Genomic DNA, 27,274 nt, shown 5'->3' on the forward strand with positions numbered 1-27,274 from the left:
GTTGTACTTTTTAAAAGTTATTGTTCAGCGCAGCAACACCTTTAAATGTATTTGTATTACTCCCACTAATGACTATTGCTTTCAAGAATATTATTACCACTATAATACTAAATAATTCCGCCCGCGAGCTATTATGGATTGCGAACTACATTTCCCAGGACGCCATTACTATCACCGGGCTTTGTATGGATGACGTCACACACTTCCCCCTTTGCTGTTGTTTTCGCTGCTTGTTTGGCTTTTCCGTGTTTTATCAATAGTCACAGAAGACGTTCGCTACTGGCGTTCCAACAAGAAGCAGCGGTATTGTCATCTTCTGTTATTGTTCTTTTATATTGCGTGTAGGCGGGTTGAGACACTGCTTTGAACTCTAACTTAGAAGTCCCCTAACTAGTTAACCGACTGGCTAGCTCGCTGGCTAGCCGAGCTAGTTCACGTTAGCTTAGCTGGCTGCGTTGCTTTCTCCTCTTTTTAAATTTCCGCGGAAATAATTCTTTGCTTTTCTTCACGTCTGTTTCACGGAAGCCTTCTATATGCACTAATAATATTAGAACGTTAGTGCTACTGTCAGCATGATACAGAATTCGACTTGAAATTTCAGTCTTGTCAGCGAAACGTCGGGGATAGGTTTGATAGTCATTTGTGTTTTATCATGATGTACAGTCTTTGCTTCCTAAATCAAAGTCCCACCCTCGACAGCAACGTTGAGTGTGTTCTGCTCTCTTTTGTTTACTTTTAGCACGAAATAGTTGTCAAGCTCGGAGTTTTGCATGTAAGTGACGCCAGTCTATATTTGCGAGTGATTTTGGTTGAATCATTTGTCTGCCTTTTTGCAAATCGTCTTTTCAATTTCGTGTTTAGAATGGGGTGCATCAAAGACATTTTCAATTGCCATGTGGACAGACGAAGCCACATTAACAATGTGACGTATTGTCATCATCGTCACGTCATAGTTACGATTCGTGCGGTCTGTATCAACTTTATGGAGCAAACAAATATACTTTCCCTCAAGGGATGAATATAGTGTCTGACTCTCCACCCAGCTTTTCTCCTTTGTCCCCAAACTATGTGTCAAATATTCACAAGACCAAAAATACCAGACACATGCAAACATCATCTTCATTAGCATATTTGGAAGTTGAGTAATACAAAGTCATCAAGTTAGATTACTTTAATATTATGATACAATCAACCCTTCCAAGCCTTTAGCTAGTACTTTTTCTTTTCCAGAGCTTTTGGAAAACCAGTACTTTAACTGGTTTCTATGTTGTAGATGGTGTAAATCAAGCCAGCGACTGTGTCCAAGACCATTTCGGGGACTGATGAGCTGTGTATCATCATGGCAGATGGATGCAACGATGACGATGTCATTCACCTGGCCAGCTTCAACATCCACCGAAGCCAAGGTAAAAACAATACAAGGGAAGCAAAAAAAAAGAAAAGTGATAGTTTTATACACCATAACGTTTCTTTTCTAAATTGCCGCCCCGGGATGTCAATTGATGTTTTTTTTCCAGGCTCTGGCAGTCGTCAGCGGGAGCTGATCTTCATTTCGGATGATTCTGATGAGGAGGCCGTGACGTTGGTACCTCACAGTCATGTTTTAGTTCCAGACGATGCGCCTGAAGATGACGATGTCACCATATTAGAGGTAAATATTTGTTTTCTTCTAGGCAAAACCATCATATCGATGTCATACTACGTCATTTTAATCATTGAAATGTTGTCTTTCTCTTAGCCAATAGCTCCTGCACGCAAACATGTCATACGACCGGCGGCAAAGTGGAGTGGGGCCTCACAAAGCCTTATTAAAGTCGGTGCAAATTCCGGGACTCCTGCGAGGGGGGATCCATGTGCTCCCCCTACCTCCCGAGATGCTATTGCACACGCGTCCTCCGTCAGCACAGCGGTACTAACACAGCCAAACCCAACCACAAACTCCCAACAGCCTACCGCTGCGGCTCCCCGAGAGATAAATGCGGAAGTCCGAGATAATTCTTCGACTCCAACCCAATCTACCTCCGTACCAGCTCTAAATGTCAGACTAGGTGCAGAGCACCTTCGGCCTAGCACATCTGGACCGGCTTGCTCCGCAGGGCAACTATTAGCTCGGCCACAGATAAACACATCTCACGGTGTTGTTTCAAAGACACTTCCCGTCTCCACCACGTTTCAAGAAAAGGCCGGCGTTCAAGACAATCCTCAGGCGAGCGCTTCGTGTGCAGAGCCGCAGCCTAAAGCGAGCACATCTACAAAACTTCAGACTAGCGGGTCATCGACATTAGTAACGCAGCTTCTCCAGAAGAAGAAGTCGACCCCCGTCATACTTCCACAGCAACCGACCAGCCGAGCCTTCGCTTTGATCACGCAGCCGCAGCAACACAACAAGCCCTGGACTGTGCTCCAACCCGTTTTGCATACCACACGCGGCAATCTCAGTCAAATTGAACCCCAAGCCCTCGCCCAGGCCCAGGCTCCGATCCAGGCCCCCCAGCCCCATCAAGCGGCACCTTGGAACCAGTCCGCGGTGCTAATAGCTGCGGCCCCCTCAGAGGTTGAGACCTCCAGAGGCGGGCCACTAAATCACGCTCGGGAGCCAGGTAACGCCACTCTCGATCCCCGAACGCAGGGTGGCGCCTCCAGTGCATTTCCACAAACCCACATGACAAATGTAAACCATCCCTCTGGACCAGCTCCAGCACCCGCACCTTCGGTTCCCAACAACAGAGGAGACGTGCATCAGAATGTAGATGTGGGCGAGGAGACCGTGACGTTGGTACCTCGCAGTCACGTTTTAGTTCCAGACGATGCGCCTGAAGATGACGATCTCAGCATATTAGAGGTAAGTGAAAAAAACATTTCTTCTTCTAAGCGAAACCATCAAGCTTAAACCCCGAAAATGTATTTGTATGTGTGTAGAGAAAACTTCCCTCATGGATCCTATCGTTTGTAATGCACTTCACCATTCCAAGTTAATTTGTAATTCACTTAACCATTCCAAGTTAATACTCCAAGGAATGTCATACTACTTCATCATTTTAATCATTGAAATGTTGTCTTTCTCTTAGCCAATAGCACCTGCACGCAAACATGTCATACGACCGGCGGCAAAGTGGAGTGGGGCCTCACAAAGCCTTATTAAAGTCGGTGCAAATTGCGGGACTCCTACGAGGGGGGACCCATGTGCTCCCTCTACCTCCCGAGATGCTATTGCACACGCATCCTCCGTCAGCACAGCGGTACTAACACAGCCAAACCCAACCACAAATTCCCAGCAGCCAACCGCTGGGACGCCCCGAGAGATAAAAGTGGAAGTCCAAGATGATTCTTTGACTCCAACCCAATCTACCTCCGTACCAGCTCTAAATGTCAGACTAGGTGAAGAGCACCTTCGGCCTAGCACATCTGGACCGGCTTGCTCCGCAGGACAACTATTAGCTCGGCCACAGATGAACACATCTCACGGTGTTGTTTCAAAGACACTTCCCGCCTCCACCTCGTCTCAAAAAAAGGCAGGCCTTCAAGACAATCCTCAGGCGAGCACTTCGTACGCAGAGGCGCAGCCTAAAGCGAGCACATCTACACAATTTCAGACTAGCGGGCCATCGAAATTAGTATCGCAGCTTCTCCAGAAGAAGAAGTCCACCCCCGTCATACTTCCACAGCAACCGACCAGCCGAGCCTTCGCTTTGATCACGCAGCCGCAGCAACAGAACAAGCCCCGGACCGTGCTCCAGCCCGTTTTGCATACCACGCGCGGCAATCTCATTCAGATTGAACCCCAAGCCCTCGCCCAGGCTCCGGCCCAGGCGCAGCAGCCCCATCAAGCGGCGCCCAGGAACCAGTCTGCGGTCCTAATAGCTGCGGCCCCTCAGAGGTTGGGACCTCCAGAGGCGGGCCACCAAATCATGCTCGGGAGCCAGGCAGCTGGCAACGCCGCTCTCGATCCCCGACCGCAGGGCGGCGCTTCCGGTGCCGTTCCACAAACCCACATCACAAATGTAAACCATCCCGCTGGAGCAGCTCCAGCACCCGCACCTTCGGTTCCCAACAACAGAGGAGACTTGCATCACAATGTAGATGTGGGTGAAAACCCAGAAAGGGGGAACCCAGTTCCCGGTCTGGTTGCAGTCCCTCCCGTTCCAGAAGACATTCCCAGAATAGAGGATGCAAGGCCCGGTCCATCTCGGCCACGAGAGAGGTTGGAGCTGCAGCAGCGCATCAGAAACCTCCTTACCGGTGTCGTAAGTCATCACGGACACCTCGTTTTTGCTCTCATTCAAATACTGGCCTAATATTTTTGTCTCCATCCCTTCCTTCAAAGTTGGATCTCTTCCCAGATGTCCAAGAAGCCTATGTAGCAGAACTGATCCGAAAGAATTATGTGCAAGACTTGAATGTGTAAGAAGCTTTTTTTTTTTATTTGCAAGTCAAATCATGTAAACATTCACCTTCCTTTCCTCTGCTCTTTTGAAGTATCTGTAACCTACTGTTGGAGAACCCGGAATATCCAAAGACAGAGGCTGCCGCGGCAGCCAAAGACGCGCCCACCAGCGTCTTACTGGAGTCTGGAGACAATAAAACAGAGGTAACACAAAAGAACTGTAACCTGCCGTATTGTATTACTCGTCTACAAGTCACTCCAGGTAGTATGGCGTATTTTCATCATCGTGATGTATCTTTACAGGTAACTGAGGATCTTTTTGACTACGACAAGCTGGGGCAGGTCGGTCAGGAGATAGTGATGCAGGCTGCAGACCTGCTCATGTCGGACTTCCGCTTGATCAGCTGCCAAGACATCAAATGGGCGCTCAATGCCCTGAAAGGACACTATGCAATCACACGCAAGGTGCAAATTCTGATTCTCGCTCAGTTCAATGTTTTGTTTTTTTGTCGAGGACATGATGCTCGGTGCTTTTATGAAAGCTTTCGTACCCTTTTTTTTTTTTTAAATTCCTTCCATGGGGAATATATCTATTTCTGATCAGCGGTCTCTCTCTTAGGCCTTATTTGAAGCTCTGAAGAAGTTTCAAGAATCAGGCGACGCCTCAGGAAAGCGACGACGAAGCCGAATATCCACTGAACGATGCTACATCGATTTCCGCTTTGAGCACGGTGAGGAGGAAAAAGCTTTCTCCGTACTTCTGCTTGTGTGCCTGAGTGAATTGATTTCAAAGCGTAGAAGGATGAATTTGTCCTTTGCTTATCTGCGCTGCAGGTCAGGTGAAGTTTGAAAAGAGGATGTACTTTTTGGAGAGTGGCCGACGCTACTGCAGGATGTACAACAATTTGGAGCCTTCTTTACAAAAGGAGCTTACATTCTTCCAACAGAAAGCCAAGGAATGGGCAGAGGTATTGTCTTAAGCACATATTTCTTTCCCCAATTTGTTGAAAATGTTTCTTTCTTGTTCTCTTTCCAGCATGAGGACTTCCTCCTAGCTCTCCAAGTGAATGAAGATGAATACAAGAAAGTAGGTTTATTTCGCTCTCCTTAAATTGATTTTGTCCCCCCCCCCTTAATTCCCGATGATGCTTTTGACCCGCCCATAAAGTTACACAAATGTTGTCGGTTCAGGACGGCCAGCTGATCGAGTGCGGCTGCTGCTACGGAGAGTTTGCCTTTGAGAAAATGACGCAGTGTTCAGACGGTCACTTGTTCTGTCAAGAGTGCCTCGTCAAATATGCTCAAGAGGCAGTTTTTGGCTCTGGAAAGGTACGTCCTTGACGTGAATAGTATTCTGTTCAAATCTGATAGAGGTACTGCTTTGAATTTAGTATTGAATATTTCAAATATTCACAATACTTCTTTGGTTGTTATAACATGCATTTTTTTCAAATTATTATTAAAAAGACACTTTGTGTACGTTTATGCATCCTCTTTGCAGTCCGAGCTCAGCTGCATGGAGGCCGGCTGCCTTTGCTCGTACCCAGTCTGCGAACTGGAGAAGGTCCTACCAGAAAACATACTTTGCAAATATTACGAGAGGCAGGCGGAGGAGGCCATTGCCGCCACCTGCGCCGATGAGTTAGTAAGGTAAGAGCCATGTTTTATGTGGTTTGAACGTGAAAAATGACCTTTTCGCTCTCTTTCACCTGTCCGCCAGGTGTCCCTTCTGCAACTTTCCAGCCTTGTTGGACAAAGACATGTCACTCTTTAGCTGTCCCAATCCTCGCTGCCGCAAGGTCAGTCCTGTCTTTGCTTGTTTTGTGTCATATGTGGAAGTTCTGCTGAGGCCAAAATCACTTTAGAAGGGATAAAAGCCAATTTGGTCCAATTGGCATTTTTGAAATGAAGTAAGAGACAACAGGAATGTAGTGTGCCATCGTGACCAAATGTACTGACCGTGAGATGTTCACCCAGAATAACCACGGGAGTAGAGGTCAACAAATGTGTCAGAGTTTGCTATTGAAGAGGAGCAAAGCAAATGGTTCCATCTGGAGACGTCGCTGCCTCTTATCACTGTCTCCTCCCACTGTTTGAGGAATGCCGAGGTGGAGGGCAATGCAGTGCACTCTATAAATCACCTTTATCAGGATGAAACGTACCTTGGCACGCATGTCTCTGTGTATGTGGAGCAATATTTTTTTCATATATATATATATATGCAGTTCAACGCTTGGTGCCGTAGATGGAGCCCTTTACTTTTCGAGAACAACGTGTGCCCCAAGATACTTCACGCCGAGTAATATCTTCATCGTAATAGCCAACAGCTGCAAACGGTAGTTCAGTAGTAGTAGATATATATTTTTTAAAACTTGTCTTTGGAGCAGATTGGCCGAAAAAGAATGGCTTTTTTCTTGAGGGAGTTTTGCAAAAGAACACACATGCAAATTAGACCTAAACCATTGATGGTTGTTTTCTTAGTTGGGTATGATTAAAAATGTTTATTTTGCCGTAGCAGCCGCTATGGCTTGCTTGCTTGGGCTGTGGCCAGGGTGGGGCCTTATTATGTAATTGACACACTTCCACAAGCCCGCCCATCTTTTTTCCCCCTTTCCGGACATTTCATCATTGGCAGGCCCCTCGCCCCGCACCCCTCCGCTGCTTTCCCATTGGCCGAGAGCACTTCCTCCTTTGTTTCAAATGTGCTTCACATCAAGTTTGACCCACATTCCCCTCCCCTCCATCCCGCCTTCACCCGCGCTCCCCTAATGTATTCCACATGTGCTTCTGAGCACATCTGAACAAGCTTATTCCTGGCCCGCATAGGAGTTCTCCATGACAAATGTAGGCCAGTGGAAAAATTGCCTTTGTCCCACAACTGCTGCCATTTGAACGTCACTGCGCATTTAAACGTAGATTGACGTCTCGCCGTCATTGGTCTGATCCCGATAGCGGCAAAAAGCACAATGCAGACCCCACCCCCGCCGGAACCACTGCAATAGACCTCGCACCACCTTATAAGGTAATGTGCAGACAAAAGAGTGAGAAATGGAGGAAGAGAGGAAAGGCATGCGATGAATGAAGGCGTGGAGAAACCCCAGGGGACGACGTGTAATGATACGTTAGCACGGAAGGTCCCGAGCGCCGCGAGCTGAGGCTTGAAAGAACGGACATGGGCCGCATTGTAAATTATGCTCTTGCGACTTGGGCATGTGTGGATCTCTCTCTCTCTGTCTCTGTCTGCCGTCAAGCTGCCATGTTTCCTGGTAAACATTTGTCACCAATAGGGGGCGATAGTTCACCACACTCTTGCCCCCACCCTTTTGTTAGCCACCCTTTTTTTGTGTGAAAGTACATTTTTGCAACATGTCACCTTTGCATTGAGGATACAAATATTGTTTCATGCATCACCAAAAAAAAACCATTCAATGTTATTTTTGGTCATCTTTCCCTGTGTTGGCCAAAGTGTCTCCTCTGCATGGCCCACATGCCATCTTAAGTTTCCTCCCTTTTTCTTATGTCCTCCATCTGACCTTGGCTAAAAGAGCACATGCACGCAAGTCCCTCCTCCGAGTCAATGTTGAATGTTACATGAGTGATGCCTCAAATATTGATGATGTCTCCCTCCACTTAGCTATGGATTAGCACTAGCCTCAGCGTGCGCTAGGAACGATGGCGTACACGCCGAAGCTCAGAGGACGGATTTGCAGTTTCTAGGCAACCAAGCACTTTGTAAAAGGGCAAATCCCGCCCAACGTGTGCGCGCCGCGCCACGCCGCAGGGCCACACCTTGCCGGGTCTGCAGTGCGGACTCCTATTTTTCTCTGGCTCCAGTTCAAATGAATCCATTCAATGATTGCGTTTGTCTCGACGTGCAGGAAAGCTGTCGGAAATGCCACGTGCAGTGGAAGCAGCATGTGGGGAAGACGTGCGAGCAAGTCCTGGAGAAAGACGAGATCCGCATGAGGGTGCTCATGTAAGTCGGAGCCCGTCGCAATGTATGAAGACGGGGAAAAAAACCAAAACTCCCGTCTCTTTAATCCTCCATCCTTTCCCCTCTCCGCGCCAAAGAGGATGCTGGGTAAATATCTGTGTTTCCCGCAAATGGGCCGGCTGCTTCCCGTGGGCCTGCTAGGCAGTACTTCCTGTTTTGAGCCATTGAGCAGGTCTTCCTTCTTCCTGGTGATGACAGAGACAGGAAGCGGCCTGGTAGAAAGATCAGTGGATCGACTTGATTATTAGTACGAGACAACTCGTTTTAGTGAGCTACGTTACTTAGAAATGGTAAAAGAAAAGTGCTTTTTTTTTTTAACAAAATGAACATCTGGACCAGAGATGAACAACTGACGGCCCAATGAACACATCTATGTATTCATGCACACCGAGTTTTCTTCGCATTCTACTTCCAAGCGTCTCTTCTCACTCGTGTCCTTTTGTGCTCGTCAGTGAGGAGCGCATGACGGCCGCCCGGGTGAGGAAGTGCGTCAAGTGCGGCACGGGCCTGGTCAAGTCCGAAGGCTGCAACCGCATGTCGTGTCGCTGCGGCGGCTTTATGTGCTACCTCTGCCGAGAGGCCATCACCGGGTACAGCCACTTCTGCCAGCACGCCCGCTCGCCGGGCGCTCCCTGCCGCCACTGCCGCAAGTGTTCCCTCTGGACGGATCCCACGGTACGCGCACAGAGAATAGAACTCCCCACTCACCTTGACCCGGACCATCTGGTCCCTGCAGAGGCCCACAGTGACCTGGCGGGAGTCCCGCTGGCAACCATCGCTAGCAATTAGCGCCCGTGCTGCTCATGAGCCACAGTAAGCCAAGAAATGGCTAAATACTTTCAGCAAGGCGTGGCGAGAGGCTTGTGGTTTTGGAGTCCTAACTTGACCAAGTTTTTCCATTCCCCCCCCCCGTAATTTGTATTCATCGCCACATGTTGCTAACTCACTGGCATCTGTTGTGCTTCTGCAGCTAGATGACGAGCGAAACATACAGGAGATCCAGAAGGAAGGAGAAGTTCAGCTGAATAAGAAGTTTGCAGGTGAGTTTGTCTGATTTTGCGAGAGTGACCAACACGCTTGGTGGCTCACTCTCCCTCCCCCTCCTTCTTCTCGACTCAGATCAATCGGGAAAGAGAGTCGGCCCGCCTCCGGAGGCCGTCCAAGAGACAAAGCGTCCTCGTGTGGGTCCGCCCCCTGAAAACCCTCCTCCTCCTGCTCCGGGTCCCCGTCATCCCCAAGCGGTGCAGGCTCCCCTCTTTGTGCCCCCTCGCGCCCATTACCCTCCCGGCCTAGCTCAAGGCCAGATGTACATGATCAACCCGCTGCCCCCGGCGCCCTACGTACCCCCGCTGCCAAACCTGCACCCTTTGAACAACAATAACCACCACCACCACCACCACCATCATCACCACAACAATCGGCACGGCGAGCGGAATCCTCTAAACCTGAACATGATTGACATGCCCATGCACTATGGCCCCGCCCACCGCTACTTCAGGCATTTATAACACACGCATGTGAGTTAACTGTCTGCTGCAGCCTACGCATACACTCTCTACAGATCCACTTCTTGTTTTCAGAGCTTCCTTTTTATTTGATAACATTTTCTCGGTGCACCCGCTTTCAGCCAACCTTCATCTGGTGTCAGTCATTTTCTGTTTGACTGAAGAAACACAAGTAACTACATCTGTAGAGGTACACACACACACACACACGCACGCACGCACACTTTGCCTTCTCACACTGAATGATGGATGCCAGCTTGTGTTTTCCATCTGAAAAAAAAAATCCGAAAGCATTGTTAAATATTCCGTTTATAATGTTTCTGACAAAAAAAGTTCAAAACATTCAAGCTGTGCGGTTTTTCTAATAAAGTTTTCTGTTTGCATTTTCATGATTGTCATACACTTCTTTGATTTGGTAGCCCACTTAGCACAAGTGCTTCTCTCTCTCGCTCTCGCTCAGAATTTGTGGATTTGAATCTGTGTGCATGTTCTTCCTGTGCTTGTGTCCATTTTCTCCAGGTCCTCCAGCTTCCTCCCACATCCTCAAAGCACATGCATGTTAGCTCCACTGATGACTAAGTTGCTTCAAGTCAGCTAAGGTAGGCTCCAATTGACATGCAACCGGAATGAGTGATGAATGGAATATGCAAATTAGACAAGTAGCGAACAACAGAGAATGAATTTCCTGGGCTTTCCTCTTTTCTACCTCCCACAAAAAGCGCCGAGTCATGATAAATCAGCCCGAGGGTGTTCGCCAATCACACGACAGAGGATGCTTTAAACCAATAAGCGGCGTGGCGACGCTCCATGAGTGGACTTCTTTGTCCAGCCAAGTGTGCTGCCACTGTGACCAATCGCTCGAGCGTGGCGTCTTTACATGCGCACAATAAAAGCAGCAGCATGCTCAAGCTTCTCGTAGCCGCTTGATGGCTTTCGTCACGCCTGCAACATTTTTAGTAAGCGTCGTTTCGGCCCAAGCATTGCCAACAAATGAATCTCGGTTGCACTTATCAGTTGAATTGTCGAATAGTGAAGACAAAGTGCGCTAATGGGTAAATAACTAGTCTCAGGTACATCAAGTAACTCGAGTGAAACATTAGGACTTTTATGCCCGTTCAAATTGTTTGTGGGATGCTCACATGATCTTTCCCAAATGCCTTGTGGGCATTTTCCTTATTTGCCATCCAGTTGAAGTGAAGGGTCATCACAAAGGTCAGCGGAGCTCATAAAACAGCATGTGGGCCCGGCCTCGCAAATAACTTCATTACGTGAAAGTGGCAGGAGAGGAAATGAACTGAAAAGTGCAATAGTAGTACTCCGATAAGAAGATATTCAAATGTTTTAAAGTAGGGATTCTGAAATGACCCCCCAAATCATCCTCCCCAAAATGCCAATTAAACATAAGAGCAAAATTGCCAAGGTCATTTTTTGCAGCGTTATGGATTTGATGACAGAGGACTGCAATCAATGGAGCAGACATGAGCCATACAAAGAAGTGACACTTCCTGTCGCCCTGGTTCAACTTCCCCCGACTCAAACTCCCATTTGAGATGACCTTTACACCATTTCTATGTGTGTGTGTGTGTCTACAAGGACGTCTGGCAGCATGTGTTCCTGTGGATTGTGTATATTTCAGTGCGAGTGCGTCTGTGTTATTGTTCCCGTAATGAGTGTGTGTTTTGTAGCTATCCAGAATTTGTATTTTATTGACCCAGCCATGTTTAGGACCTCTTGATGGGATTTGTGCTCTGTGGTAGCTGTGTGCCACACTGTTGAATATTGATTTACAATTTGGCAGCATATAATGAAAAGAAAAATCTTTCCCCTCAGCCATAGCTGCCCCTTTAATTCACTCTCGTGTCAAATTGACTTCCTGATTCCAAAAACATAACTCGTTCTTGCGACTCTCAATTAGTCTCGCACAGGAAAAAAAAAAAAGAAAAAAAAAAGTAGAGTAACTCACCATCCAAGTGAGATGCTATTTGTGCTCCTACTGCCAGGTAGTCACCATAGCAACATGAACAATTCCACCGTAGCCCCTTTTCAGGAAAGGAAGCAACCATATTTGCTGACATGGAATAATAATGAAGAGCTTTTTCTTGTGAAATAAGGCCTTTTCCTTGTCCCTTTATTGTGAAATGTCATTTGTTTGGGAATTGTGGGATTAATTTGCACCGCTAAAGAGATTACCCACCGACCCACTGACCTACTGTCTCGACATTGGAGGGAGAGGAGAAAAAGAAATCATTTTAATTTCAGGAATTGAGCTAAAAGTGAAAAAAAATGTCCATTCCATCAAGATGGTGGAGACAAAGCGCTCACCTAATCCCCCCCGTCGAGCTGCATCGTGGATGACGAGCGTTCGGACACCCAGCTCGCTCTGTCACCGTCTTGTGGTTGCCGTGGAGACAGGGCGATGAGTTCTGCCGAACGGGGTGAGGGGAGGGGGGGTGGAGATGGCGGCCATTTCACACAGGCAGACACCCTACCATCCCCTCCCCCCAGCCTTTCACATTTGCTCAGGGTGGGGGGGAACAAAAAAAACCCCAAAAAGGCCATGCCTGCAGCATGATGCTTTACCCGCAAACCACTGCTCCCATTTCTGGGATCTGGGTCATATTTTGTGTGACTCATCTTTTCAGGCTGAGGAACCAAGGGTAGGCACAGCGGGTGTGTTGACTGGACAGGGGGATTCAGAGTCTGGGATGGAAGCAAGGGGGCAGGAGAGAGAGAGAGAGAATGTATGTTTGTTTTGCCATGTTGGGCATCCCTTAGGGATCTGCCAGATGATGGGAGGGAAATGGATTAGAAACCTCCTCTGGAGGCTCTCCCATCATTACATTACCAACTTGACCAGTGCGCGTGTTAGAGTCATGTTTCAACACAAAGGTTCTATTCAGACCAAAGTAGCGCATGTTAGCGCCACTGCTCCATGTGGTCAGAATACTTAGCAAAGAGATTCTACAATGAGGTGGATTATTAACTCAGATATACGATCACTATGTCTCAGTTTTAGAATAAATGGATAAATCGTCGCTAAGTATTCTATTAGCATTAAAACTGCACAAGCTCAAGAAAAATGCTCCTGTGGCAATAATTCAGTCCAAACACATTTTTTTCCAAATCCCAGTTTTATTGGTTGTTGGATTTCAGGTGAACCAATGGCACGAGAGATGAATCCACAATATCAAACAAATTATACAAAAAAAATAATACAAAAGGAAGTTCCAGTTATACAAAGCAAAGATGTGGATTTTTTTCTTTTTTTAACCCTTCTAATTTTCTACTGCCCAAAACGTAAGCGTAAGGCACAGTCATTACCACATAGTTGCCATTCCACATCCGTTTGTCTTAGCCTTGGTTACCATGGAGACAGTATCTCTGGTGGGTGATAAGTGCACCATTTAGTTGTTGGAGATTCGGGGGAAAAAAAAAAACAAAAAAAAAACTTCACGAGGCGCAGGCTACAATCAGGTTTCCTTTCATAGTGCTCGTAATTGAAATAATTGATTGCTATGGAGAAAGCAGGCTCATGGCTTTGCTGCTGCATGACTGGAGAACACAACATTTTTAATTCCATTTCTTACAAAATCACTGACAAGCCCCGAAAAAATAAAAATCATGAACTCAAAAAATAGTCAGTCATACCTCATTTCAAAGTTGGGGGAAAAAAAAAAAAAAAAAAAAAGAACACAAGCAGCAGATCTGGTTAATGACAAGGCTCTCAAGTGCTTTGTGAAGGATGAGATGCTTCACTGGGTTTGGCTGAAGGAAAAACTTCAATATTCAATATTATCTTACCAGTTGGTGCAAACAGCACACACACATTAGTAGCACCGCGGTCCAGTTGTTGTGCGAGATGACAATGCTTGAATCCAGTTTCAATCGAGACTTGATCTACATCCATACATACGTTGTGCTCATCTGATCCAAAAAGCAGCTTTCAAAGATTCATTACTTCACTTAACCATGATAATGTCTGTGCCTTGGACTTTGGCTTTTTACATCATTCCAAGCCCAAACTGTTAATTTTTTTTAATTTTCTTTCTCGTGAGGTGCATGCAGTGATAGCACCCAGGTTTGTTTTGAAATTGTTCTGGGGACAATAGGGAGGGAGGGAGGAGGGGGTAGTACATCGACTTCCTACATCCTGTTTGCTCCCCAAACAATCAAGACTCCCCACCGACCAATAGGAACACAGCTAGAGGACAACACAGGAACATGAGAACAATTTCATGTTAAGGAGAAGGGCCTTACAATCACCCAACAAGTCCAGGAAATACAAACATACACACACACACACACACACCTGATCTGGTTTTGATAGAAGTTTCCAGATTAACAAATAAATCTGTTTCTACTCGAGCCAGCAAAATAGACCCCGTGCCTTGGAAGCAGAATCTGGGGTTGGGTTTTTTTTAGGCTCAAGTAGAAGAACATCAATATACAATAGAGATGAGTCGAAAGAAGACCAGTCGGTGCTAAGGCGAGAAAAAAGGGGGGGGGGGGGGAGCAGCGGACCAGGTTGGGAATGAGGAGGGAAAAAGTGCACAGCCCCATGGTAACTATGGCAACATACAGAGGTCGGCAACTGGGAAAGGGAGGGATAGAAAGGAAGGACGGGGAGGAAGAATCACCTCTTCCATCCTTCCTCTTCTCTCTGTGCAGTTCAAAATATAAAGTCATACAAGACGTCATATATGAGGACGGTGTGGGAAAGACGGAGGTGGCGGGGGGGGGGGGGGGGTCGCTATGGGTCGACCGTCGCTTAATACTCCCACATGGTGGCCGTCTCGAGGTCATCCGCGTTGGCCTTGAGCACGCCGGCGTGGTCGCCTCGGACATACTTGCCGTCGCTGCCGTGGCGGATGGCGAGCTTGTTGTAGTCGCAGAACTCAAAGAGGAAGTCGACGGGCGTGTCGCTGCTGCTCACCACCGCCTGCTCGTTGCCGACCATCCAGTACTTGCCGGTGGAGTCTGAACACAAGCCAGGCAGGATGATTGGGGTGGGTGAGGCTCCCAAAATTTCCCCCGCCCCTCTATGAATTAAAATGTTTTTGCATAATCCTACCAATGAACAAAAACATCCGCCTTGGGTGGAGATAATGAAGCAAATCAAATCCCTCTTTGGAAAGTAAATCCATAATGAGCACGAGAGAGACAAAAGCTGTAATCCTTTATGCCCGCGAGCCGTCTCTACTTGCCGCAATTGACTATGCTAACACATGCTAACTTTGAAGCTTTCTGACCTTGCAGGCTGTAGGCTCCATCTCTGAACTCCAGCGTGAAGTAATCGTAGGAGGAGCGATTGGAGTCCAGGGTCCCCGTCACCTTCCTGCAGCCGATGAAGCCGTGCTCGCCGCGCAGAACGATGATAGGGCGGTTGATCAGCTTCATGATAAACTCTTCGGACTCACCTGAGGAGGTAAATATACAGTCGTATTATGATTTCCCCCAAAATCCGTGAGGGGGGGGGGGGGCAGTGCCCTCGCAGCCCCTCCTCTAGCTGCACCGTTGTTGACATCACACTCCTGATGTGATATGACAAAATAAATCTCCAATCTGGGAACAAGGTTTCTAACAATAGCCACCATCCTTCCAAATCAAACACTCGGCTGTCATATCAGCATCAAACATCGCAAAAAATAAAAAAAAAATAAACAGAACAGCTTCTGATCTGAGACCTAAGTGCCAAAATAATCCATCGCAGCCTTGAGTTAAAATGAACACGATTTTTTTGGGACACTTTCACTCAATTTGAGCTAAACCAAATCTGTTCTTATACAACCCAAATGCATTTTATTACCAAAAGAATCGGCTCATTTCATCAAAGAAATATCCAGTCATAAAATAAAGATCTTTTTGGAAACTAAATCCAACTGACCGGCAGAGTCAATGGTGGCCGCTAGCTGTCCGTTTTTCTTGGCGGCCACGTATTTGCCGTTGGCGGCTCGCAGAGTCAGCCTCTTCCCACGCCACTCGATGTCAAAGTAGCAATTAGCTGACCTGCAGACAGACAAATTCAAAGGCACCGTCAGATGGGGAAGGGAGGACAGGACAGGACGGGACGGGACGGGACGGTTCATGTGGCACCTGAATGATTGAGTGGAAGAGAATAAAAGCGAGAGTGCACGCATGGAATGTGGCCGCATTAAGATGCTTGTCTCGGTTTTGTCTTATCTCAAGTCGACGCCTTTGAGACAAGTCAGTAAGGTTAGTGGAACCTCTGGAGTCAAAATGTTCCCGAATACTGACTGACCTGTCGTTTTTTTCATTTCAAAACAAAACAAATGCATTTGGAGGAGTACTCCTTTTCCAGAAATGGAATTTCAATTGGATTGATGACTAGGGCTTTTCACTGCTCAGACACAGGCTCTGGGTCAAAGGTTAACTAGCAGCACTCGTGAAAGAAAATCACTGCACAGGTTGAGTCTCCGCACGAACGCAGTCCCCCCCTGGACGTGCCGAGGTCTTGACCCCTGCACCCACGCATGACATAGGACCCTATCCACACATATCTCAATGGTCCATCTGGAGCTCCAAACTAAGACTGTCCATTATCCATCCATGTGATGCTTTGAAACAGGTGTTCGTACTTGGTGGAGGCGGTGCACTGCAGGCCTCCGTTGGCAGTGAGGGTCCAGTATTTGCCAGCGGCGGTGCGGAAAGCACACTTCCTGTTCTCACGGCAAATCTCCACTTGGAAGACTTCCTGGTCACCTTCTTCATCTTGATTGGCCGACAGGTCCATACCTGAATACAAAAGAGGTAGGTTTACAAGTCAAAGTATGCAATTTCTCATCTCATTCATATCACATGGGTCTCACAATGAGCTACAGAGAAGTAAACACTGTCAGTCTACACAAGTGGCCGGGCACACAGTTGATAGAGCACAATACGTGTTATTGTGCGTTATGAGGTCATAGTTGACTGTTAGCTGGAGGCCCCCCAGCCCGGCCCAGCCCGGCCCAGCCCAGAGAAACATGGACTGTGTTGGCCTCTTGTGTAAATGTGTGCAGAAAGAAAATGTGTGTCTGAGGAAGCCAATGTAATCATGTGCTTTTCGCTTCTTTTTTTTCCCCCACTTTTATTGAAACGGGACATTCCACGAGCGAAGCAGCACAATGAAAGTGTTATTAGATGTCCAACAACTTTTTGCCATTTGAGGTCATTAATAAGAGTTTAAACTGAAGCAATATGAGCACATCTGTCTTTCCAACTCAAAGAAGTGACTGAGGGGAAAAAAATGTGGGGCAGCAAGCTATTAGTTAGGCTGCATTCCATCAAAAATTCTTCCAACAGCAAATAGACCAAATCATCGACACGATAGTTGGTGAAACGACAACGTAGATCCCAATAGCAAATGTAAAACCATTACAACGGAAAAAAAATAATCAAATAAAATCCAGACAGGGCTCTGCCGCCACTGACTTACGTAACACGGAACAGTGAATTATTGTTCATGTTTTTTGTTTTTTTTTGGGTGGGCGGGCGAATAGACTATCTCATCTCAGTCTTTGTTGGCTGGACACTCACTAGAAGCAAGTCCAAAACTTGAGACCTTTGACCTCTGCAGATATGTGGACACACACACACGCATTGAGAGGGAAAACATAACAGACCTTAATGGAAAGCACATGCTGAGAGAAGATTGACCAAAATGAAAAATTCCACTCTAGACGTCGCCGTTAACAGCACAGTAGCAGAGGAGCGCGACGACGTTTGCTTTCATTTGGAAGAAGGGAATTTTCTTTTTTTTCTCTCTCATCAACCGCTCCTTCCTTTTCCATTCTTCGCAACGTAGCCAAAACATAGCCGAGCTCCCCCTACAATAAAGTCAACTGCGGCCTAAAGTGAAGTGGAACAATGTTTGGCCTTGAAGGGAGGTTAGGGCACGGACACAGACAAAACATGACGGCGACGCCTGGAGATAGAAAGCTCAGATGGCGGAAAAGTGCACACCGCACGTCATCTAGCCACCAAATGCTTGGCCGGGCTTTCATTCAAGCCATTAGCAGAGGTTAGCTGTGAACGCATGCGATTGTCCCCACTTCAATTGCCAATGTGCGTGCGTGTCCCGCTATTGTTCGGCTGGCCTGACCGAGGAGGCGGACAGCTGGGCCACAAACGGGGGAGCCACCAGATAGATCATCAGCCTTTGTTCTAATTCCTCCCCCCCCCATCCGTCCTTCCAGTCTCGCCTAAAAAAGCCAAATGAAGGAAACGCATGCACACGGCGATACTCGCAGCCTTCCTGTAAGGTCACGCAGAGTGAAATTGATTTGCAACTGAGTGCGAAGGACATTTCTGCAGTGATACACCCACGCAGGAAGCCAAACCTATCATGAAGTAGTCATCATGGAGCGACCCCGTATCACTTTACACATTGTGCAGCAAACACAAGCAAGCGATAACAGCCATGGCTTGCCCTCTTTTCCCCTTATTGTGTGTGCGCACTTTACAGACTTGTTTGGTTTCCGATGGGACCCTTCAAATTTCACAAATTTTGCATGTGCTTCAAGACTACAAGCGCCAACCTTCTGGACAATATGACAAGTTGCCAGGCCACATTTAAAGGCAATTTGCCGTAAGCTAATACTACCTACCTCTGAGCAGTTCTCCCCCAACCAACCTTAATTCAGACCTTCAAAGGTCTAGTCCGCTCCTCTGAAAATGCAATAAAACGCATTGTTGAGAAAGCTGACCTCACCCCCATTTGAGAGACTAGTGTTAGTGCAGAAACAGTGGCAAACAGGAAATGATGACTGCCCCCCCCCCCCCCCCCTTTAAAGCTGCTCTCTGCCTTCAATCATCCCCACTTAAAATGGCCATTGAGTTGAAGGCTAACGGTCTGAAAACGTCGCATCCCACTCCATAAACAGTCTCTCTGGGAATAGCTTAGCAAAGGATGGAAGTGAGCATCTCTTAGCAATTAGGGAGGTTGCTAATGAGGAAACGTGCATTCAAAAGAAGATACAGAAATAGAGTTGCAAGAGATGAGCAGAGAAGGTCCTCAACTAAACTGCAGAATTTGCCGCTGAATATTGTTTGGATGCAATAATAGTGTCAGAAAAGTTATTGAACACATTACAAAAACACGTATGCTCATTTCAATCGTGTTTTCACCAAATTAGCATTACGATAGCAAACGAAACAAAATGATATGCTTTGTCGTTTGAATGAGTAATGTTCAATTGCTTTGTCTCGGTTTGCAGGTGGAGAACGTCACATGACTAAACAAGGTGAGTTGTGATTGGTTGTTTCCCGAGATTCACACTCGGGCACTTCTGACAAAAGACGGACTCTGCTGTATTTGACCTTTTTAAGTGTGTGAAGATGGTAAAAAAAAAAAGTAATCTACATTTTGCTTTGGCTAAGGCAGCATTTGGTCTGACATCATCCTCCTGCCGGCTTCCACTAATGCAAGCCAGGCCACTTCAACCGCCATGTTGGCTCCGGTCTGTAATAGAGGGAAGCTAGGAGCAGCTCGAAATCCCCAAAACATCTGGAGCCAGTTTAATTCCAAATCTGCCTTTTAATCCGCCATCACAATGATCCTGCCGTTTGGCGTTGTGAGCATTAGTTTCCTCCCACATGCACAAGGTCAACATGAACAGCAATATTCAAATTTCTGCCATGAACAGTCTCGCTACAGAGACTGCTCTGGCCTCCATTTTGTGGAGACAGAACAAAAAAGTGCTGATGAGGAGAAAAGTGGATCAATGATCCATTGACAAGTAAACACAGTGGCCACATGGAACAAACGGGCTCGCAGTGGCACAAAACGATACGAGCTGAAGAAGCCCAAGCACAAAGAACCCTCAGCGGCGGGTTTATCTGACCACACAGCAAATATAGATTTAGGGAGTGACCGCTCAAGCCGTATAGTGCTCATCAATTCTTTTCTCAAGGATTACCTGCATAATTCAAATGGTTCAAAAAAAATAAATTACTCTGAATATAAACCAAGACTAATAGAGTGGGACTGTTCATCACAGGAAGTCTTGGCCCTGACCTTTGAGGCGCAGCAGACAAGCCTGACTGAGGGTGGAGGAGGTGCACCGCAAGGGAAATTATGCAAGAGGTGCCATGAAGGAGACAAAAGGTTGAGCAGGTAACCACAAGCCTCACACACTAAGCTAACCGACACTGGGTCAGATGGGCTCCTACAAGCATCATTGAAAAAAACAATGAGAGAAGGACAGTTTGGCTATACGCTTCAAATACGAATGAGAGCGCGCCACATGAAATTTCATATCAATAATGACAGACGAAAGGTTTCCTTTGTCCGCTACAGTTGTTAGGCAAACTGGAGAATTCAGGGAGATTTCTGCAACAACAAAAAAAAATCATCATCATTTTGCTGCTGCTGCTGCTTTTGTGTGCCACGGTGGCACTATGTGCTAAAGATGATCAAACCAGTGTGCATAAGTGTGGGTGGCACTGTGGAAATGATGAGCAAACCAGTGTGTGTGCCAAGGATGATCAAATCAGTGTGTGAGCTTGTGTGTGGCAAAGACGGTCAGTCAAAAATGCCATCACAGAAACACTTCCACTACCTTGGCGGGTGGAGACGTTCCTCTCGTTGGCCGCGGTGAGGACCACCTGAGGGTGGCTCTGCTCCAGCTGGAAGAGCTCGTCCTTGCCCACGCGCGCACTCTTGCCGGACTTCATGGTGCCCGAGGGTCCGGACGGCGCCAGGTACTTGCCTCCGCAGTCCCTGAAGGCCACCTTGCCGGAGCGAAACTCCAGCGTGTAGCCGGTGCTCTTGTCCGTGGCGGCCACCAGCGCGCCATCGTTCCTCAGGAATCGGTTGTCGGAGGTCTGCAGGTGGTAACGCTGCTCTCGGAACACCAGCGTGATGGTGGAGTCCACGCCCCACGGGATATCCCTGTCGATGGCGATCTCGTCCACCTTGGAGCTGAGGTGCGCGTAGCGTTTGCGCGTCAGGCTGAAGAGGTTGACCTGCGGGTGCATGGCGATGTGCACGCTCCATTTCTCCGCCACCGACGCGGTCTGGGCGAAGCAGATGATGCGGTCCTCGGTTCCGCCCAGGTAGCGGCCGAAGGGCTCGGATTGCAGGGACCAGCGGCCGTCGTCGTGCGCCGTGATGATGAAGCGGCACTCGGGGCCCGGAGTCTCGCTGTCACCGCTCACGTTGCCGTCCTTGTCGGTGGCGATGTAACGGCCCAGATGTGACTTGAGGAGGAACACGTTGCCGCTGGAGTCGTCGCCGCTCTGCTCCAGGGTCCAAATCTGCTTCTTCTTCATGCTGGAGGCCGAGGCGTTGATTTTGAAGCCGAACGTCTCGGCGGTGAGATATTTGTTGCCGCAGTTGATGAGACCGAATTGGATCTGCAGCATGTCGCTGGATCCGTTGCTGGCGCCGTTAGTTGTCATGCTCGGCTCGGCTGCGGTTCTGTCTGCAATTTGATGGAGGCGGCTGGGATGGATGCTGAGGTGCCTCGCGTGCTTTTCTTTGTTTGAGGAGTGTGTCCGTGAACGCGCGCCCCCGGTCCTCTGCCTGCCTCATGAGCGCAGGACCGACGCCACAGCTGCAGCCTATATACGCGCAGTGACGTCAGCGACTGACCACGCCCCTCCCCTTGTGGTGGTACACGGACAACTGCACTTTCACTTTACCTTTGCAAGTTACTCTTGTGACTGCTCGATCAGCTGCTTGGTCCTTTTTTTTTGGTCTGTCGAATTTTCTTCCGGTCTAGTTTTGTTGTCAAATGCTGAGGGGGATCAAAATGGGTCGATTTTGCTGCTTAGTTCAGATTGCACAAATGTAAGGTTCGAGGTTCGTCACAGGCTATTTCTTTTGTATTTTTTTGGGTCCTATCTATGCTTTCCTGTGGCCTTTAATAATATCACAGCACCTTTTCTTCGCGATCAGATGGACTCTCAAGTCATGAGGATGTGCATCCTCACACAAAGCTCCATTCACGGCCACGGCTTGGGCACGCACATCAGAGAGAAGCCGAGAGCTGGCTCTGTAAACAAAGAGGCCAAACAGATCCAGCCGTGCATCCTTCCCCGTCTGTCCGTCCGTCCGTGCGTGCGTGTGCGATTTTGCAATCAAACGCACACATGCAAGAAGCATTTCAAGCCATATTTCTCTCCAAGTAAAAGTACAGATGCTCCTCCGCTTCGCTTTGCTTTGCTTTGCGTGTCTTGGAAATCTGATTGGCACTCTGCACCTTATTGATGTTCCTTGTTGCTATGCAGAAGACTCGAGGCTAAAACTTGTTTTAAGTCAGCAGTGGTCCGTGACCTTTGACCCATCATAAACGCAGTGAATCCCAGCTACAGTAACAAATCAATCTTTAATGGTATTATACCGTCATTAACCGAATCTGGATTTAGACTGGAAATTCTGCGATGGGCTGAAGAAAGAGCATTCAAATAAAAATCCCCTCTATCGAGAGGATTACACGCAAACCGAGAGGAAATTCCAATGAAGACTTCGGTCTACTTCCTAAGTGGCCCTCGTAAATCACATATTTTATGGTCAAAAATATTAGGACAGCTGTTTTTCATCGTAGGAACTGATCATTGTAGAAAAATATGGATTTGCGCGAATCAAGCCAAACACATAGAAAGCGCAGTGTACGCACACTGACCCGACCCAGTGGCACACTTGCTGCACTCACTACACCCGCAGATGGCGCATTGCAGCAGCAAAACACATCGCTGACCAATTAGCTTCTTTTTTTTTTTACCCTCCAAAAGAAACTCCGTAATCACAGCTGCTGGTTTTATTATTGATTGTATTGATTTTATGAATGGTGCCACTTAGCCTTCTGCTCCTTTATCTTCCCTGTGTCATGTGGCCGGGCAGGCGGGCGGGTCACGTTTCCTCACGAGCAAGAAAAAAAAACAACAGGAACTCATAACCAAAGACGAGACGAAACAGACAACTTTCATTAGCATCGGACGTTTTATGACCCGCGGGGACAAACGAGAGGCACCGGTTCAATGTCAAACCATAACCAAGTTGCAGCTGTCTAACTTTATCTATCTCAAATCACTCAAGTGAGCACGCCTCTCATATTCGTCAATGTACAGCATGTATAACTTAACACACGGCCAACACAAAAGTCACTCCGCCCCCAAGTGAAACAGCAAATATGAAATCGGATCATCACCAATATATAATACCCATTGAGAAATGTGTTGTATAAGGAGATTGTTAAAGTCGAGGGAGCCATATGTGTGTGTGCAATCACAAAGGAATGTGCCTTTAGTGTGTGCGTGTGCACACAGCTGCAGCCCAACCGAGGGCCTCCAACAAAGAGCTGGAAGCCGGAGCAACTGGGTTACCCCGCACACTGGCCATTCTTCCCAACAGGAGTCAGGTCAAAGGTCACAATGGAGCCGTGTGTGTGTGTGTGTGCCCATGTGTGTGTGTGCGCTTTGGCCTTGCCCCCCGCCCCCCTCGGCCAGCTTGGCTTATTGTCATGGCAACAGCAAGGCAGCCAGTGCATTGCTTTCCCCCTCTGTTTAACACATTATTAGTGTGTGTGTGTGCATATGGAAGGGATGGCTTGCAGCTGACAGCAAAATATAGGTCAGTCAACAGAAATGTCAGACATGACTGGGTCACTAGCGCATGTATGGTACTCATCAATGGGAACATAAATATGTTGACATCAACAAAACGTGTGTGTGTGAGTGAGCACGATGCAGGTGGACTGTCACATGGCTTTTCCTTCCACGGAAGACTAAAAATACCTCTTGACACATCCTGCCCGCATGAATGAACAGTGCCATGTATTCCCACTTCCTTTTGTATTTCCTTACTTACATCAAACTGCTGCTTCCTTTGGCATTGGTGCGCCACTATCAAAATGTTTATGGAGCTCTTACCTGGACTTCAGGTAAGGTCCACATAGCAAATTCAAGAGCCTCCAGAGGGTTCAGGCATGAAGATAGTTTTCACATCCTGCCTGCAAGAGACATAACTGCCTGCTTGCTTTGACTCCCCCAGTTGCGTGGAAATGAGCTCTCGTGTGCCACCCACTGGCGACAAGTGGACATTGCACCACGCAGGCACAGCATCTGTTGAGAAGAGATTTTTCACAGCACATCTGTGAATGGACAAACACCAGCAGGTGTTGTTGGTTGGCCATCGCATTCACACCACTTCCCTCCCCTTTTGGAATCCCCCCCCCCCCTCATCCTCTTTCTTTCCCCCTCCCTCGCATTCTTTTCATCTTTGTCATCAGTGGCAATCAGGACTTGAGTTTGGGGCCCTTGTGCTACAAAGAGCTGATGGGGCCTCCCCTTGAGAGCTTTGCAAATATCACAGCGCTTGTGGGCTTCGTCGGCTTGTTATTACACAATCCCTTTTGCCCCCCCCCCGCCCCCTCCTCATCTTTTTTTTTTTTTTTCCTGTGTATTTTTTTCTTAGTGTGAATAACTGATGACTGTGAGCCATTAATGGAAAACAGCATGTGCATGACGGACACACACCAACTGCTGACACATGTGCCAACACACACACACATTTCAACACGGACACAAGCGGAGGAAGTAGCTGTATTATAATTAGAGTAAATTGTCTGTGATATAAAAAAAGATGTCAATTCTGGGGCGGGTGTGGTCCCGATCTTGATTGCTCGGTTAAGAATTTAAAACACATGTGCAGAGACTTTTGAATGAAGTTGGTAGGGGAGGCGAAACGTTAATAATTCATCTCAATGTCACATCACTGATTTGCATGTACATGAGCGTGGCTTATGTTTCAACTTAAATCTATGCAAATCAGGACTAAAAAGAGAATTTGAGCTCTCATAAATGAAAAGCAGTGTCAATTTTTACATAAAAAAAAAAATCCACTGACCCAGTTTTACTTTTGTTACCAAAGAAACGGGAGAAAAACAAAACAAAATATGGTGACACATGCTTTTTCACTTTCTCACACACACACACACATATGTCTCTCACTGGCTCTGCTTATATAACAAGCAGCCTTGGTATGTTCCAAGTTATCAATTTACAGTCTGACGAACCAAGAAACTCCATGTTGGATTTTTACGTCCCTCCCCACTTTTCTCCTCATCTTCTTCCTCCTGTTTGCATTCTTTATGAGAGAAGAGTGTGTAAAAGCAGCAGGGGAGTTACAAATGAATATAACAACAACAAAAAACAGGCAGGGTGAGGTGAGAGCCATAAACTCAGGAAAGGGGAAAAAAAAAAAAAAATCTACAACACAAAGTGAATGTGGGAGGCGGGACTGTCCTTACAATCACTGCAGAGGGTTGTTTTACCGCTCTTGATAAGACACCTTCAAGAAGACATACTCAGCTTGCCAGAAATGAAAGTTACACTTTTTTTCATTGGACTGAAATGTGCGATGATGTAACAACGCAACCAAGGGAAGCAGTCGTGTGACCTTTGACCTATATTGTGGGGCCTCCGGAGAAATTCCCCTAAAATGCCGCAATAACATTCACTGTATACCTACACTTGTACGCATATGAAAAAGAACACGCCGTGCCTGTTTTGTAGAACAAGACTTTCCACTTTAACCCCCCCCTGAAGAGGAAGTGAATACCGCAGCTTGTGCAAACCAACTTGTCGGGAACTATGCCGAGGGAGAAGCAAATGTCTTGAGATCGAAACAGAGGCGGCAGGCAGGCAGGGAGGCAGGCAGGGAGACAGGGAGACAGGGAGACAGGCAGTGGTGCTTTGCTTTAATGCACTTGTCAGCTACTCTTGACCTAAATACAGGTGTTACCCAATAACACGGAAAGCACTCTCGAGGAAAAAGACAAAAGTGTAAGCAAGGGTGAAATGTGATAGGTCCAGTGTGATCTGAGTCAGAGCTGTTGCCAAAGTCGCCTAAAACTTCCTTCCTAATGACTAACTGCATGTTAGCGAAAACGATCCCGACTTTATCCGGTTCCACCTATGTCGCTGTTGCCCCGCGGTAAAAACCATACCTGCTGACTTTTCAACCTTATATGGTGCCTCCTCATGAAGGCAGAGGAGGAAGTGCCCCCTTCTGTCGTGATGACGACAAGCTCAGGGCTCCGCACGAGAGCAACTGAAGCAAACACAAAATCAGAAAGTCTTTCTGCTTTAATTAGGAAAAAAAGAAACAGGACTAATATGACTTTACTTGCTGACAGCCAAGTACAAAAATTACTCATGGTGTTATGAAATGAGCAACCTCCTCTTCTGCTATTTCCACAGATGGAACGACAAGTCAAAGAGAAGTGAAAGCTTTGAGGCCTCACACGCCTACAATGGCACTCAAGACGCACGCATGCATGCACGCACGGCTCAAGGTACACCAGAAAACTCACTCACAACACAATGGCGTGCGAGTCGTTTCATGGTCCTGAAGGGACTTGCAATTGCATTCCTCAGACTCTTGTCATGTGACAAACCTAAAGATTTCCTTTTATGGATGTCAGTTTTGACAAAAGGGCGTGGCCTCGCTGATTCACATCCGGGTCAACAACTTCATAGACAACAAAGTGCAAAGTTGCAGACACACACACACACACACACACACACACACACACACACACACTCTGTGAGGTTTTGCACATCTTTGCTAATCCAAACACAAATAAACAAAGACAAAATGACATCACATGGTCCTCCTCACTCACTCACTCACAAGACCTGCGAGCATAAAAGCGGCATGATCTTTGGCCCGTCAAGACTGTGTCACACAGAAAGAATTTCAAATGAAGCACGAGTCAAGATTGAAAAGCACAAGACAGCATGAATATGATCACATGCGCCATTGTTTCAAAATGATGACACTGGCCTTGCATTATGATCTGTCAGCCACTAATGCATCTTTCCAGCACAAATTGACCCCTTGTATTTTCTGACAATAAAATCTCAGCCACTATAACCAAGCTAACATGACTTTTTTTTTTAAATGCCAACTTTAATTTGATCTTTTTTCTTCCATCAAGGTCCCAATTTCCACGGGCAATCCAATCCCAATGTTCTATTGCTCAATTCAGACTTTGTCTCCTCCTCAGCTGTAAAAAAATTGCTTTTGTGTAATCCACTAAACTAAAATGGCTGCTGTTATTAAATCAACACGTGACTTTGAATCACATGAAGGATGAATGTCATTTTTTTTTATTAGACAAGCTTAGCATAAAAACCGATGTCGAAAATGCTGGAATGACACGCTTTGCTCTGCTTTGCTTTGCTTTGCTTAGAGGCTGGGGGCCGGTTCTCCACTTCCGCTTTCGGACCACTTTCTGCCGCTGCTGCCATTTCCTTATATGGCAGGCCCAGTCAGCCAATGAGAGCACAGCGTCCTGTTCATTCAAACTGCTCAAATGAGAACCGCAAACCGAAACAACTGGCGTTGCTTTTTATGTTGCGTTCAATGTACCTCGGAAATCGGGA

General features: G+C 47.1%; 2 protein-coding genes and 1 long non-coding RNA gene across 8 annotated transcripts; 2 read left to right on the forward strand and 1 right to left on the reverse strand.

The window, feature by feature from the left end:
* Window positions 1–168: 168 nt before the first annotated feature.
* rnf216 (ring finger protein 216) lies at window positions 169–14,457 on the forward strand. Of its 6 annotated transcripts, XR_015068428.1 has the most exons (20): window positions 169–303; window positions 1,274–1,406; window positions 1,518–1,651; window positions 1,739–2,842; window positions 3,069–4,244; window positions 4,325–4,401; window positions 4,477–4,588; window positions 4,688–4,849; window positions 5,004–5,115; window positions 5,219–5,352; window positions 5,421–5,471; window positions 5,576–5,713; window positions 5,886–6,034; window positions 6,105–6,183; window positions 8,263–8,360; window positions 8,831–9,053; window positions 9,349–9,418; window positions 9,498–9,895; window positions 10,006–10,073; window positions 10,403–14,457. XR_015068428.1 is itself a non-coding variant. In XM_085933175.1 (19 exons), exons 2-18 carry the CDS (start codon window positions 1,340–1,342, stop codon window positions 9,884–9,886), a joined length of 4,275 nt encoding a protein of 1,424 aa, XP_085789301.1. In that variant the 5' UTR covers window positions 169–303; window positions 1,274–1,339; the 3' UTR covers window positions 9,887–9,895; window positions 10,403–14,457. The 6 variants fall into 6 exon arrangements, 4 of the variants coding, with proteins under 4 accessions (XP_085789301.1, XP_085789300.1, XP_085789302.1 ...); XR_015068427.1 differs by having other exon boundaries at window positions 9,498–10,073; XM_085933175.1 differs by lacking the exon at window positions 10,006–10,073.
* fscn1a (fascin actin-bundling protein 1a) lies at window positions 12,996–21,435 on the reverse strand. Its single transcript, XM_085933177.1, has 5 exons — window positions 20,443–21,435; window positions 16,480–16,636; window positions 15,768–15,889; window positions 15,133–15,300; window positions 12,996–14,860 (listed from the first exon to the last, which is right to left on the reverse strand). The coding sequence occupies exons 1-5, from the start codon at window positions 21,281–21,283 to the stop codon at window positions 14,652–14,654; spliced, it is 1,497 nt and encodes a 498-aa protein (XP_085789303.1). The 5' UTR covers window positions 21,284–21,435; the 3' UTR covers window positions 12,996–14,651.
* Window positions 14,642–27,135, forward strand: LOC147043825 (uncharacterized). The gene is made up of 5 exons (XR_015068429.1): window positions 14,642–15,308; window positions 16,470–16,651; window positions 19,099–19,125; window positions 19,882–19,997; window positions 26,087–27,135. It is a non-coding gene; the product is annotated as an uncharacterized LOC147043825 (long non-coding RNA).
* The last annotated feature ends 139 nt before the right edge of the window (window positions 27,136–27,274 follow it).

The sequence above is a fragment of the Syngnathus leptorhynchus genome, chromosome 16, assembly GCF_054491065.1.
Source record: "Syngnathus leptorhynchus isolate UIUO chromosome 16, UIUO_Slep, whole genome shotgun sequence".
NCBI lineage: Eukaryota > Metazoa > Chordata > Actinopteri > Syngnathiformes > Syngnathidae > Syngnathus > Syngnathus leptorhynchus.